Source organism: Oncorhynchus gorbuscha, linkage group LG03 (assembly GCF_021184085.1).
Source record: "Oncorhynchus gorbuscha isolate QuinsamMale2020 ecotype Even-year linkage group LG03, OgorEven_v1.0, whole genome shotgun sequence".
In the NCBI taxonomy this organism is placed as follows: domain Eukaryota; kingdom Metazoa; phylum Chordata; class Actinopteri; order Salmoniformes; family Salmonidae; genus Oncorhynchus; species Oncorhynchus gorbuscha.
In genome coordinates this window covers 71,911,551-71,926,664 of record NC_060175.1, presented here as the reverse complement: position 1 = coordinate 71,926,664, position 15,114 = coordinate 71,911,551, and the positions used below count along the sequence as shown (strand labels likewise).

Sequence of the window (15,114 nt, the reverse complement as noted above, 5' to 3'; positions counted from 1 at the left end):
TCAACCATCTGCATGCACAGTGCATTCTCCCATCACATGTGCAGTGCACTCTTACGTCACATGTACAGCTGATTCTCAAGAACTTGCACACTGAGATGCTATTGAGCCCACACTACTACACTGTCTGAGCCAAGGACTACATGCTTTCTGGTAAGTTTGATTACAGTACTGGGTGGTTGAATATATTGACATATATGACATATATGATTTTTTGTTAACTAGTAAATAGTAGCCTACAGCAAAGTGTGTTGGAATAATTTCTAAGTTGTTAACAATTTCTGCTAGTTTGTTTTTGCTACCCATGTGGGTTTTAGCTTCCTTGAGTGTTAATTCACCTGTTTCCATACATGTTTAATTTTAAAACATTTATCTTACAAAGGAGTTGTTTAATCTAATTGCTTAACTATTTATCTGTACATGGAATTGTATTTTTTTTAAACTCATTTTTGTTCTAATCTTCACAGGAAAATGCCACTGGCACTATCTGATGTGTGGAGAAATTTCACTGTAGCTAATGTAGAAGGAAAAGCTGTGTACATTTGCAAATACTGTGCCAAATGATATGTGAAGAATGCAACAAAGATGCAAAGTCATCTGGCCAAGTGCATAAAGTTCCCACAGCGCTCACAGCAAGCAACCTCTGACAAAAGTCCCTCTACCTTTATTCAAGGTGAAAATGATGAATCGGACATCTCTAGCAACAGCTCATGGTCCACCTGGAATCAGAAGTGTTTTTGGACTCAATGGAGGAACGTAGTCAGGGAAATGCTGAGGCAATGGGTATTAGAAGAGATTTCTGAATGCTCTTCGCCCAGCATACACCCCTCCAACCAGACATGCTTTATCTACTAATTTGCTGGATGCAGAGTTCAACAGAGTTCAAGTGAAGGTCAAGCAAATCATAGGGTGGCAGGGTAGCCTAGTGGTTAGAGCGTTGGACTAGTAACCGGAAGGTTGCAAGTTCAAACCCCCGAGCTGACATGGTACAAATCTGTCGTTCTGCCCCGGGCAGTTAACCCACTCTTCCTAGGCCGTCATTGAAAATAAGAATTTGTTCTTTAACTGACTTGTCTAGTTAAATAAAGGTAAAATAAAAAGAATAGAGAAAGAGAAAGCACACTGTGTTGCAATCATCTCTGATGGTCGAATGTTCGTGGGCAAGGAATAATTAACTACATCTCCAACCCTGAACCAGTATTCTACAATAACACAGACACAAGGGACAAGAGACACCAGTCTCTACATTGCTGATGAGCTGAAGGCAGTCATCAATTACCACTGGTGACAGACAATGCTGCAAACATGAATGCTGCTTGGTCTAAAGTGGAGGAGTCCTACCCTCACATCACACCCATTGGCTGTGCTGCTCATGCATTGAATCTGCTCTTCAAGGACATCATGGCACTGAAAACAATGGATACACTCTACAAGAGAGCCAATGAAATAGTTAGGTATGTGAAGTATCATCAAGCCCGTTTGCAAGACCACCAATACATCGCACGAAGGCTCGATTCTTCAAGTTACTCCTATTTCAATGAAGTTCAATTAAATTAAGTTCGTTGTTACAATGTGGCAGTGTCGTTTCTCTGTCAACTTTTCAGAAAGCTCCATCAGAGTTTTTCTCCCAACAGTTTTAGCTAACTAGGCCAGCTAGCCTATCTTTAGCTTGGCTAGTTTACTTATCTAGTGGGAGCGGAGGAAATTGACAAGGAAGCGTGGAGAGTGTTGCACATGCAAATAACATGTATATGAGAATCTACATATGAGAACCAATCAAAAAAGTTCACTCATTCTGTGTTCTCCAATCTTATAAAACTTTTTTGAAAAAGTCTCACTGTAAGGTCTCCACCCTCTCTGCCCAGAGTGGGTGAAAAGTGCTTTGTTGGTGGAATTTCACTTCCTTATGTTATAAAATGCAGTAAAGCTTTAATTAATAGCCTGAGATTTTATTTGCTTAAATCACTGAACACAACAGGCTCTTGTTAGAGACAGTCTTTTTTTGAACCAGGCATCTATTTTCCTTAATGCCAGCAGCTGCATTGTTTTTTGTTCATTGTTTAATTCCAGCAGTCACTTCCAGCATTTTAATACATTTTTAAATTTCCTGCAGTAATGTGTTATAATTTACGTGTCACATTTCTTTTGTCTTAGTATGCTCAAAAAAAATGATATGTTCCAGAATAGTTATTGTCCTCTTTGACTGTGCATTTTATTAGCAGTTCTTTCTTTTCGCCACTCGCTGGCAATCTGCTGATTTCTAGGGCTCTGTACTCGTGAAGTTGTTTACTGTTTTTGTGCTTGCCTGTTAGCTAGCTAGCAGTTCTCAGCTATTAGCATCCAATGGCTATCAGTATCTTACTGGTGATAAAAAAGGATTATTGCTATAATTGTTTTGTCATTACTGCATTATTTAATGTAACAATTAAAATATTAAACCTCATAAGCAATTCATGGTAACCTCTAACAATGAATTTAGACCTAATGTTTATTTGAAGGAGGCGTTTATTTGCTGAAATGTGTGCCGTTGCCCGGCTATTAAAAGGGCCAGGTGGCTATCTGAGACATCAATTTGTAGTTTTACGTCAATTTGTAGTTTTACGGTACATTTTTACCAAGACAAATATAATGAATTCTGTTCTGAATCAGTGGGGTCTTTCTCTAACATATCATTAACATTATATCCAAACAGTTGGATTTTGGAACCTAATACATCTGATAATGAGCACCTAGCTCAGTTGACATAGGTTGTTCGTAACAACTTTTGAGGATTTTACATTTTGTGGACATTGTCTTCAAAGTTGATTCCGCAGGTCACAAAATGCTAAATGAGCATGACACGAGCTGAATTAAATGTAAAAGGATTAATAGAAAGTTTTGTATACGCTCAGTGCTCAGTTTACATTTTACAGAGAGACGCTTGTTTTTATGAGAAATCTTCAAAAAAAGAACATGAATTTCGAATTAATATGTAAAGCTCTTACTGAAATATGCGTGTCATGTCTCAAAATTGATATCCATCTTACCTCTATATTGTTTTATGTCCTGCAGATTCGAGAAGAAAGAGTAATATATATACACAATTAACGTATTATTTTCCCCATTGGTCAAAAGATGTGTTTTTGATTGTGCACCCTGCTCTGTGTCGTTGTCCACGCAGGGTGCTGGAGTAGTGAAATCATTTTGACCCCTATGTTTTTTAGATTTTGTTCAACAAGTTGTTAAACAAAATCTCTTTCTCTGAGCAATTTTGTTAGTATAAAATAATATCATTTCACCTTTTTATTTTGCGTACAATATCGCTCAGTATTGGAAGGATTTATTTCATAGTCGTTTTTGCTCGTCTTTATCAAGGGTGCCCATAAATATCGGACCCCACTGTACTGTGTGTGAGACCTCAGCCGCTTTCTCACCCAGAGCATGCTGTACGTGACATGGGAGAGTGCCTGAGTCGGTTGCCAGATTGGGTATGAATATTGAGGTAAAGCTGACTCTGCTTCTGTGTCTTGTTCCAGCATCAATAACAAACTGCAGCAACCAGAGGCAGCATCCGGGGTCCTGGAGTACGCCATGAAGCACTTTGGCGAACTGGTAAGTGACTCTTGTCTACAGTCATCTATCTCTACAGTACATGCACTTTAAATTGACACTAGTGTCTCCTTTCCTCACCTCCTCCCTTAAACTGCATCCTTAACAAGAGGTTGAGCAGCTTTCAAACAGGTGCTCTACAACATCCTGTGCTCACTTTCCAACATGTGAAGATGACATCTACTTCCATGGTCAATAGTTTTGTATGAAGGAGTAGACATATTGGGCTTTTTCTCCTCCAGTTAATAGTCTAAAAATATATATCTTTAAAATAAATCACATACCTGATACTATTATTTCTACAATTTCTCCTGAGTCTGCTAAGATGGATTGGTCGAGGTTTTGTTCCAAATTGTAAAATGTATTTATGCACCATACCAAAGTCCCTAACTGTAATATTGACTTAACAGTGAAGTTTTAAGACACTTTTATGACTTTAAACACACTATTTGGTCATGTCCCTGTGGGATCGCTTCACATGCCAATTGGAAAGCCGGCAACGTGTCAATTTTTCACATTTGTGGCGTCTGTATTTCTATTAATATTCTCAAGTGGTTTTTATAAACCAAACACTATTCTTTTATGTAACTTTTTTTTTTTTTGTCCAAGGTTAATTTATCTTCATTGCAGGTGATTTTCAGAGGCTCCTCTGTGATGTTAACTGTGATGCGTAGTACTCCCTGCTGTTATTCCTCAAACCGTTTCATGTTCTCCAAAGGGACCAGCTCCAGATATGAAATAACATTTTCTAAATAGAGTACATGCCTTGGGAGCCCTCGCCCTGCTTTTTCCACACACCGGGGTTCGTACGGTCATGAAAATCCTGGAAAAGTCATGGCATTTTAAAATGGGGTTTTCCAGGCCTGGAAAAGCTTTGGAAAATGATAAAATCACAAAAGTAATGGAAATTGAATTTAATGTATGTTAATTACATTTATGTAGGCACAGCTTTTAAATATTTTCTCAATCAAATAAAAATCAACACATCAGAATGACACTTTAGCTCATCTCGGGTTGCACACATCACCTGCATGTGTGCAAGACAAGTGGGCTGTGAATCAAGGAGAGACATTGCAGCAGCAGCTAAGCCTATAAAATATGATAGAGAACAGACTAATAACTAGGTAGCCAATTTAAACACATATTGTACCTTCTAGTTAGGGGTTTATCTATTATTAGCATGTATTTGTTTTCATCATGTCGTCCCCAAAAACTTTCCACCAACACTCGTGAATGAGGCCATACATTCGCGAATGTCATACAAAAGTTGATTCATTTAAACAATTATTTTTGACTAAATGAACGATTCACCTCAGCATTGTATTACTTGAGATTTGGTTCAATCGCGGTGATTCTGATTATGTGAATCAAAATAATTTTTGAATCGCGAACAGTAATTTTAGGAAACCATATTAGATAGTAGCCTTTCTTTTGGATAATGTGGCTTCAAAACGTTTGAGATACTTCCAATGTATGGGACATTGCAACTCAATAGATACTAGTCAACCTTCAAAGTAAACACTTCTAAGGTCGCTAAGATAAATTTGACTAAACTAGAAAAGACACATTTCCTGAAGAAAATTTGTGCGCTTGCTCCAGCTGAATAAAATGTTTTTTAGCCTTCCATAGCCATTTGATCTTTGATATATTGAATGAACTAATTATTTCAAAATGCATCAAAACATATTTGGTTATAATGTTGCACTGTTATACATCAAAGGTTGACAACCATCCTCCAGGGGAGCTAATGTGTGTGCAGGCTTATATTCCAGTCCCTCTTTAACAAAACACATTTTAGAAGTTAGCTGCTCAACCGGACCTTGATAAACTGGCTGTGATGTGTTTGAGTAGGGCTTGATCAAAAGCCTGCACACCCAACTGAGGGTTGACCATGTGTTTTATACAGTTGCCTAACGGGTATAGCTACTTTGTGGGGGGGTTAAGTGCCTTGCACTATGACAGGAGATTGTACCTGGGTTCAGAGAGCAGCCTCCCAGTGTCGATACCACGTTACTTACTTTTTGTTATACGTATGTAGAGACGCCGCCAATTGTTGGTCATGGAAATTTGATTCAAACTCATGGAAAAGTAACACACACACACACACACAGAGAGAAAGGGCTTCTTTGTTAGACTTGATTGTTTCCCCCTGTGTAGCGTAATTGCACCACGCTGTATAATTCTGTCATTTTACATAGCCCCCTCATTTGATCAGCCCATTGATATGTGTGTGAGTGCGACCAGTGAATTAAGACACATTTGTTAAGCTCTCCCCCGTTTAAAACTAAAACAGAACAAAATACGTTTGTGGCACTGAACTTTGTCTACATGTTCTACACAACCAGGCCGACAGATCTGTTACAGTACGTGCCGTTGCATTTTATTTCGGGCCTACTTTTAGCCCAGATTCCGGTTCTATGGCCGACTGTTTCACAGGTGGTTGCCTGACGAAAGTGCCCTACCGCCTGTCTTTTTCGAGCTGTAGTTATGTTCTCCATAAAACATTTTCTGAAGTAAAAGTTTACAATAAAAGCACCTCGGAGAGCGTTTCCAGGAAACCTTGTTCATGAGGTAAACAGTGAGTAGCGTGTGAGACATCATACTGCGCCCGGTGGCACCTTCTTTGTTTGGAATCCCAGTCAGGCTTATCACCAGGTCGCCAGAGGTCGACACAGCTCTGCGCATCACTTCCTCCCGAGGTCACAGACGTATACAGTAAGTCAACAGAAAGAGGTCATTTGACAACTCAGATGCCTATGTTGGGAATCTCCACTCATGCGTTCAGTGTCGTAAAGAGGGTGGCTTGATGACCACTTGTTTTCTATGTATTTTTTGATCTCATCATAAAAGTATTTCTGAAAAAATACATACATTAGTATACTTTGGAAAGTTTATTACATACAGGCAGGTCCACAATTATTGGCAGCCTTGAAAAAAAGTAGCAAAAAATACTGTTTTTAATAAATAATACAAATACGGATCTACATTTTATGCTAAATCTTTCCAAATCCTCTATCCTTTGTCTGTGCTTATTGACTACCTTCTTCAAATCAAACTACAGGGGTTCAAGTCCGAAGACTGATACGGCCATTGCAAAATCTAGATTTCTGTGCTCAATTAACACTATAAATGCGGAGAGGGACATGTGGACGGACGCAAAACAAATATACATTTTCAATTACTCTGTTATTTTTAAAGTAATTTCCCTCCCCCTTCCTCAACTTTTCCTGAATAAGTCTATATAACACACTGTCGTTGTTACAATCTTAATATCACAAACAGAATGTGTTATAAGCAGTTTTAAACAGTTTTATAAGCAGTTATTTTCCCTACCCCTCATTCACCGCCAGTCATTCACTGGCAGTCAGCCTGCGCAGCTGATGATGGCCCATGAAAACTATATCAATACTAATTTCACGCATATAATAATAGTTGGCCTAAAGACAAGATTAGATTGACGATATTCTGATGGGTGACAATATCACTTGTTAAATTGTATATGAAGAATCTGATGAATGGCACAGCTTAGAATTGACAGGGTAAGTCACAAGCTAATGAAAATGCTATTGTGTTCTTTGAAATACATTTTCTTTCGTATTCTAATGTTACTTAAGAAATAAATAAATACAGCCAAATTATTATTTTAGCAAGAGCATATATGAAATGTATTTATGAGAATGTTAAAATGTCCAAAAGACTCGTCATTGGCTCGAAGAGGGGTCCTTCGAGGCCAGGCTTTTCTAGTGTTAACCATTTCTTTGTGTGTTTTGATGTGTAGGGTTGTGTGATTGTCGACACAGTTAGGCCAATATATCATTTTACAGTATGTGCCGTTGCTTTTTATTAAGAGGCTACTTTTAGTCCCAAGTCCGGTTCTTAGGCCTCCGACTATTTCACACTTGGTTGCCTGCCTAAAGTTCCCTACCATCGGTCTTTTTTGAGCTGTAATTATGTTCTCCATAAAACATTTTCAGAAGTAAAAGCACCTTGGAGAGCGCTTCAAGGAAACCTTGTTTATAAGGTAAACAGTGAGTAGCGTTTATGGGGTGAGCGAAGCAGAAGATTGCGCCCGGTGGCACCTTCTTTGTTTGGCATCCCAGTCAGGCTTATCACCAGGTCGCCAGAGGTCGAGACATGCCTATGGTGGGAATCTCCACTCGTGCGTTCAGTGTCATAAAGAGGGTGGCTTGATGACCACTTGTTTTCAATATATTTTTTATCTCATAATTTGGGCAGTAGCGTTTAGTAGAAATAAAAGTAATTCTGAAAAAATTCATACAGTAGTATACTTTGGAAAGTATAGGACAAGTATAGTATATATAGTCATGTCCATTAATAAAGATGAGCAAAATGTTATTCAAAAACTAAATAAAAAAATATACAAAAAATATTGTATTTTATACAAAAAAATTGATTTAGTTAAAGAAGTTTTTTTTTAAATCTCAGAAAGATAAGGGTCAAAATGATTGGCACCCCTGTTTTCAATACAATCAACATTGGCCATCTGTCTCTGGACTTCATCCCCATTGAAACCTATGGTTTGAATTAAAGGGGTAGTCCATAAAAGCAGATTAAGGATATCAAGGATCTGGAATGAGTCTGTATGGCGGAATGGGAAATTTCTATATTCCTGTATGGAGGAATTGGGAGTTCCTCCCAATGTGTTCTCCAATCTCATAAAACATATACAAAAAGGCTCAGTCACGTTATCCTCGCAATGTGAGGTATTTACATATACACTGCAAGCAAGAATCATCTTATAGTATAGTTAGTATAGCGGATAGATAATTATCAAAAGTCATTCGCACCACCCTGTTGTGTTGCTTAACAGGAAATCCAGTCTATAGAAAAGTGTGTGGTCATACGTACATCTTTGTGGTCATACGATGGAAACGTTGTCAATAAAGCTGTGAATTGGGAGCTTTAACAGTGTTCGTGCCTTGTTCCTGAACAGGAAATCCAGGCCACCTGGTACGAGAAGCTCCACGAGTGGGAGGATGCACTGGTGGCGTACGACAAGAAGATCGACATCAACAAGGATGACCCTGAGCTGATACTGGGGCGCATGCGCTGCTTGGAGGCCCTGGGCGAATGGTGAGTCACAACACTTTGGAGTCTGTGTTCGGTCTCTCCTCACTGTCAATCCAAGGGGAGTTTTTTGGAGGCAACTCCTTTTGTCCAGGCCTTAGTGTCTTTCTATCCACTGTTAGGTGTTGTGTTAAATACTATAGGGGGAAAGTCTGGTCTACTCTGGAACTTTAATGCTCTGTCATGATAAAATGTAATCTCAGGTGACATTACAGCTGTCATATCGTGTTACGATTGTGAAGACAACCTTTTTGGAGCGAGTGTTGCTCACCGTCTTGCTCACCTTTTTCAAAAAGTTGTCTTCAATGAAGTAATAAATAGCCGTTTGAGATGTGTACTCCTTGTGAGTGTAATGGAGAAGGACAGGGTCTGTGACAGAGAAGATTGGCCGGGAGCAGACCCGTCCCCGACTCTTTGTACTTGCTCACGACCGCTCCTGCAGTATGTTACTAATGGAATCTGACATTGGGCTTCTTTGATGACTGGGCGTGAAGCGACGGGGGAAAAAGTCAATAGTTTCCTCTAACGAGAGCCTGGTAGTATTACAGGAAAGTGTGCGAGGACAGTCAGTCCAGGCCAGTTCGTGACTGGGCCTGTTGGTTCGGTACACTGAAACCCTCAACCACAGCTCCAGGCAGCCAGCTCCAAGATTGAACTCAAGAACGTTCTCTCTTTCTTTCTGTCTGTCTCATGCTCTCTCTTTCTCTCTCCCTCTCTTTGTTTCTTGTGCTCTCTCACTCGCTCTCCCCTCCTCCATCCTTCCTTCCTTCCCTCCCTCTCCACAGGTGATTCAACTTCATTTCTGTATAAATGCCTTCAAGGGGCAAAGCCGCTGGGAAGGAAATCACACCAATGTTAGAACAGTTTGAAAGAATGTGGACCGTCCCGGAGTTTGTGAAGCTAACCAGACAACGATTAGCTTGTGTAACCGTCTGTGCTGTGCCATCATTGTATACCCTTGATGATATTCTCTTTGTACAAGAACATGATTCAAGTGAGAGAAATGGGAAAACGGACAGAATTACATAACAGTTGACTGTCATTGCTTAACATTACTTCAGGATAGCAGTCTGGGGGGAATACATTGTTTCCAGCTAAGGAAAAGAAGCGTATCTACAGTGAGTACACATAAGTGACAGTGCAGCCCTTTGTTCTACAATCCCTTGAGCGATGAGTCGGTCCATATGGTTGTATTAACTTGTCTAATCCAACTTTATTTGTCACATCCACCGAATACAACGAGTGTAGACCTTACCGTGAAATGCTTACTTACAAGCCCTTAACCAACAGTGCAGTTCAAGAAGAGTCAAGAAAATATTTGCCAAATAAACTAAAGTAAAAAATAATTAAAAGTAACACAGTACAATAACATATACAAGGGGTACCGGTACCGAGTCAGTGTGCAGGGGTACAGGTTAGTTGAGGTAATTTGTACGTGTAGGTATGGGCGAAGTGACTATGCATAGATAATAAACAGCGAGGTGCAGCAGAGTACAAAACAAATGGAGGGGGGGTCAATGTAAATAGTCTGGTGGCCATTTGATTAATTGTACAGCAGTCTTATTATGGTTTGGGGGTAGAAGCTGTTAAAGAGCCCTTTGGTCCTAGACTTGGCATTCCGGTACTGCTTGCCGTGCGGTAGCAGAGAAAACAGTCTATGACTTGGGTGACTGAAGTCTCTGATGATTTTATGGGTTTTCCTCTGACACCGCCTATTATATAGGTCCTGGATGGCAGGAAGCTTGGCCCTAGTGATGTACTGGGCTGTATGTGCTTCCCTCTGTATCACCTTAAGGTCAGATGCCGAGCAGTTGCTATACCAGGCGGTGATGCAACCGGTCAGGATGCTCTCGATGGTGCGGCTGTAGAACTTTTTGAGGATCTGTGAGCATTAAAGGCATTCAGCTCGTCTGGTTGGCTTGCGTCACTGGGCAGCTCTCGGCTGTGCTTCCCTTTGTAGTCCGTAATAGTTTTCAAGCCCTGCCACATCCGATGAGCGTCAGAGACGGTGTAGTAGAATTCAATGTTAATCCTGTATTGATGCTTTGCTTGTTTGATTGATCTTCTGAGGGCATAGCTGGATTTCTTATAAGCGTCTGGATTAGTGTCCCGCTCCCTGAAACCGGCAGCTTTTAGCTCCATGACTTCTGGTTGGGATATGTACGTACGGTCACTGTGGGGACGATGTCGTCGATGCACTTATTGATGAAGCCGATGACTGAGGTGGTGTACTCCTCAATGCCATGGGATGAATCCTGGAACGTATTCCAGTCTGCACTAGCAAAACAGTCCTGTAGAGTAGCGTCCGCGTCATCAGCTCATTCAAAGTAAATAAGTTACCCAAAAGGGCTCCAACCTTCTTTTAAGATGATCACAATTGCCTATTCAATGCAAAGCATAGCCTGACTGTCTGTCTCAATACAGTGTTTAGTGTTTATTCCATTTTTTTTTTAAGGTAAACCCTGAAGAAGGCAATGTTGGTGTATTATCCATCCTCGGGAGTAGTGTGCAACGTTCTTTATTTTTCATAAGTTTACTATACCGTTAGTCAGCACCTCTGCAGCTTTTTTGGGTGGGCATCAATTCATGCTTTTTGCTAGTTTTATTCTATTTCCATGTTCCTTTACTGTTTGGCAAGGTTACCACAGACTAAATGAATGATCAGGCATTTAATAATATGCCATTTAGCAGACGCTTTTATCCAAAGCGACTTACAGTCATGTGTGCATACATTCTACGTATGGGTGGTCCCGGGAATCGAACCCACTACCCTGGCGTTACAAGCGCCATGCTCTACCAACTGAGCTACAGGAGTGTTTTGTGCCCACACTCCGCTCTATACCAAAACAAAGTACCAAGCAATAATGTCTGTCTTCAATTTCCCTCTATTTATGTTTAGATTAATTTCAGGTGGAATCTACCTCCATTGAGTTGAGTGACTGGCTGCTGAGTCATCCGATAGCCGTAGCACTTTCCGTTATGCCCTTGACAACGGCGCGTTATGCTACGTGAGACACGCAGGGCTGTAGCACACTGGTGCTTTGTGGTGTTCTAACCCCCCTATTATTATGCATTATGCTGGGAAACACTTCATATCTACCAGACACAAACCTGTCTGACTTACCCCATCTAATCTGTTGCCACACTCATCCAATGTTCTTCCCCCTGCAAACGTGCGCCTGCGCTGAGGGTTCCACCCATATGGAGCAGGGTGAAGACACGCGGTACTGGTTGTACGTTTTGTCCCGGTTGAGTTCCAATCGAAGAGAACATTTAGTATTAGTTTGTTGACAGTGATATCTGATATGATCAGGACCGTGGTCACAGGCTGGCTGGATCATGTTTACCAGGGAATAAAAAAGGGTAGACTCAGCCAAGTTCTCAGTGAAGCTGAGCATCCATTATTCAGCTCTGTCCCCTTCTCTTTTCATCCCGTGCCAGTTCCGCGGGCTTTTTCTGGTCAATGAACAAATCAAATGGGGTTTGGTGGTAGAAAATGGAAACATTCTAGTATAAAGATTACATTTCATTTGACACTTAGCCAAGTCTTGTCTTTCAGTGTTTCCCCTATATTAATTTAGTAGCGACGGGCCGCCGCTGCTAAATCGTTGCCGCCACTTCCAAAAACATGTAAAAAATAAAATAACCCAAAATTGGTGTAAAATGAATCCACTAAAATCAGATATAAATTATACAGAAAAGATAATGGAGCTATATCTGTTTTAATAAGATCATCTTTGAGAACGAACAATCACCATATCTAGAATCTAAAATTCCAAAAGTGTTATGGCATTGATTATGTTATACATTATGTTATACATTATATAATACATGGCCTAACTTTTCCTGGAATTGCAGGAAATTTGCTTTAAAACGTCACATTTTCTCTCAGCACCATAACAAAATGTGTACAATTGCAGGAAATTAGCAACATTTTGTGTCTGTCGCCAAGAGGATGGCCTCTAAAATGTTTTGTCACTTAACTTTGCCTAAAGCGTGTTTGCGTGTGTGCGTATCAGGGTTCAGTCGCCAAAAATATAGTGGGCCCACAAACAAAAGTATGTAGCAAGGAATTCACTATTTTTTTTAATGCTTTTCATTGCACAGGGGCCAGTTGCACCAGCAGTGCTGTGAGGAGTGGACTCTGGTCACTGAGGATACGCAGGCCAAGATGGCACGGATGGCAGCCGCTGCAGCCTGGGGTCTAGGTAAGAGCTCTCACTCAACCCTGCATCAGCCTTGTTACAAAATGCTTCAAATTACTATAGCAATCATATTGCTTTATTACATTAATTATTCAATCCAATAACTATTACAAACCTATTATAAAATGGTTTGACCAAAGCAGACCCATTTTATAGATAACGGTGTATGAAGGTACCATGTACTGATTGTATTTTCCTGTATTTGATATACTGAAATCACAATAATGTAATTGATGAAATTCAATACAGCTAGCAAATCAATCAATAGTTGTATTGTCCCAATTGTGTAGTGAAGTCAGGGTTACAACAATAAAAACAACATTAAAAACAGTGACAACCACACAGCAGATATAAGATGCAGTAAATGGTGAGACCGGTTAGAGTATTGAAATACTAAAGAGCAGTTATTGTGCAAATTACCAGCAACAAATTGACATAATTTAATATGCAGATGCCTATACATTCAAAAAGCAATTGGTACATAAGAACAGTGGACACATTTCAGAATGCAATGTTGTTTGCCAAACCTCTGCCACAGAGCTCTTCTGGGAGCGCTATACAGGAAGCGGGCTTCCATTTTCTTTGACTGGCTGGAACTGAAGCCAAGCCGTAATGATAACAGTGACAGCTCGACCATCCAGATGGGAATGCATCCACACATAAGTAACCATATCATAATGTTCTATGGTGGAGAAAAATAACTCAGCTTACACCAGTCTATTTTCTGATCAAGACTACGCATACTGTTTATGGAGCCCAGGAAGCATATGGCTTCATTACATTAGAACCTGATCCGTATCCCAACACAGTACTCAGCCACTGTCCCCCATGCACCCCATAAATGTAGAGAATCATTTTACCATATATACCGCTGTGAAATATCTTTTCCATAACAAATAAATAGTGTTTTCAGCTGTGGTGTACAAAACCCAAAAGTAAAAGACGCAAAAATTAAACTTAAGTACGGGAAGCATAGAAATAGTGCACATAGAACAGATCTGCCGCTTCTTAGACTTACTTTCAATTAGAATTACATATCTGTAACTCAAATGTCTGTGAATTTGGTCGGGGTCACCCAAAAAGTTACATATTACAGCCTTACATAATAAAAATTATGATTTATGGTTTTTCTTGATTCATTACTTCATCTGGCTGATATTAGGACTTATAAATAAGTCGCTATAATTGAACCCTTAGCACTCACTGAGTTCAGACTTTTATTCATGTTTTGAGGAAACGGACATTTTTATATTACACCACATTGGGCTTTCATGTGGTGGGGGTACAACCACACAGTGTGTGTGTGTACGCTGTGGTTGCAGTCAAATGTCTTTACACGGAGGGAGAGAGCATGATGCTCCTTCATCGTCTATGCGAGTCAATTTGTACATCACATGTGGTAACGACGAGTCGAAATCCACGTGTGTGTGTGTGTGTGTGTGTGTGTGTGTGTGTGTGTGTGTGTGTGTGTGTGTGTGTGTGTGTGTGTGTGTGTGTGTGTGTGTGTGTGTGTGTGTGTGTGTGTGTGTGTGTGTGTGTGTGTGCAGGCCACTGGGACAGCATGGAGGAGTATACATGTATGATCCCCAGGGACACACACGATGGAGCCTTCTACAGGGCCGTGCTCGCTCTGCATCAGGACCTCTTCTCATTGGCTCAGCAGGTGAGAGACATCAGCATCCATTGTTTCCCCTAGACAGGGTGCAAAGAAAGTTATTAAAATGCTTGGCAAAGTAACATGAAAGTGATCAAACGCCAATATGTTTACATTGAAGTCAATAGAGGCAACATTGCTTTAGGTTTACATTTTCCTAAATGATGCTGGCCAGGCAATTTTGCAGATTTCATAGCAAGGTGTGAAAAGGTTAAAAAAAATGTACAGCCTTTCCCATTAATGTACAAAATATACTGAACAAAAATATAAATGCATTAATTTCAAAGATTTTACTGAGTAACAGTTCATATAAGGAAGTCAGTCAATTAAAGTAAATTCATTAGGTCCTTATCTATGGATTTCACATGGCTGGGAATACAGATATGAATCTGTTGGTCACAGATACAGATAAAAAAAAATGGTTAGGGACATGGATCAGAAAACCAGTCAGTATCCGGTGTGACCACCATTTGCCTCATGCAGTGCGACACATCTCCTTCGCATAGAGTTGATCAGGTTGTTGATTGTGGCCTGTGGAATGTTGTCCCACTCCTCTTCAGTGGCTGTGCAAGGTTGCTGGAT

At 40.2% G+C, this 15,114-nt stretch overlaps 1 protein-coding gene across 2 annotated transcripts in view; it reads left to right on the top strand.

Annotated features, from left to right (window-relative positions):
* Nucleotides 1-15,114, top strand: part of mtor (mechanistic target of rapamycin kinase) — a 129,164-nt gene that overhangs the window by 69,512 nt on the left and 44,538 nt on the right. For both annotated transcript variants that reach the window (XM_046343612.1, XM_046343611.1), the window contains exons 29-32: nucleotides 3,513-3,588; nucleotides 8,540-8,679; nucleotides 12,781-12,881; nucleotides 14,426-14,541. In XM_046343612.1, the coding sequence (XP_046199568.1) occupies nucleotides 3,513-3,588; nucleotides 8,540-8,679; nucleotides 12,781-12,881; nucleotides 14,426-14,541 (433 nt within the window). The remainder of the gene's footprint in view (nucleotides 1-3,512; nucleotides 3,589-8,539; nucleotides 8,680-12,780; nucleotides 12,882-14,425; nucleotides 14,542-15,114) is intronic.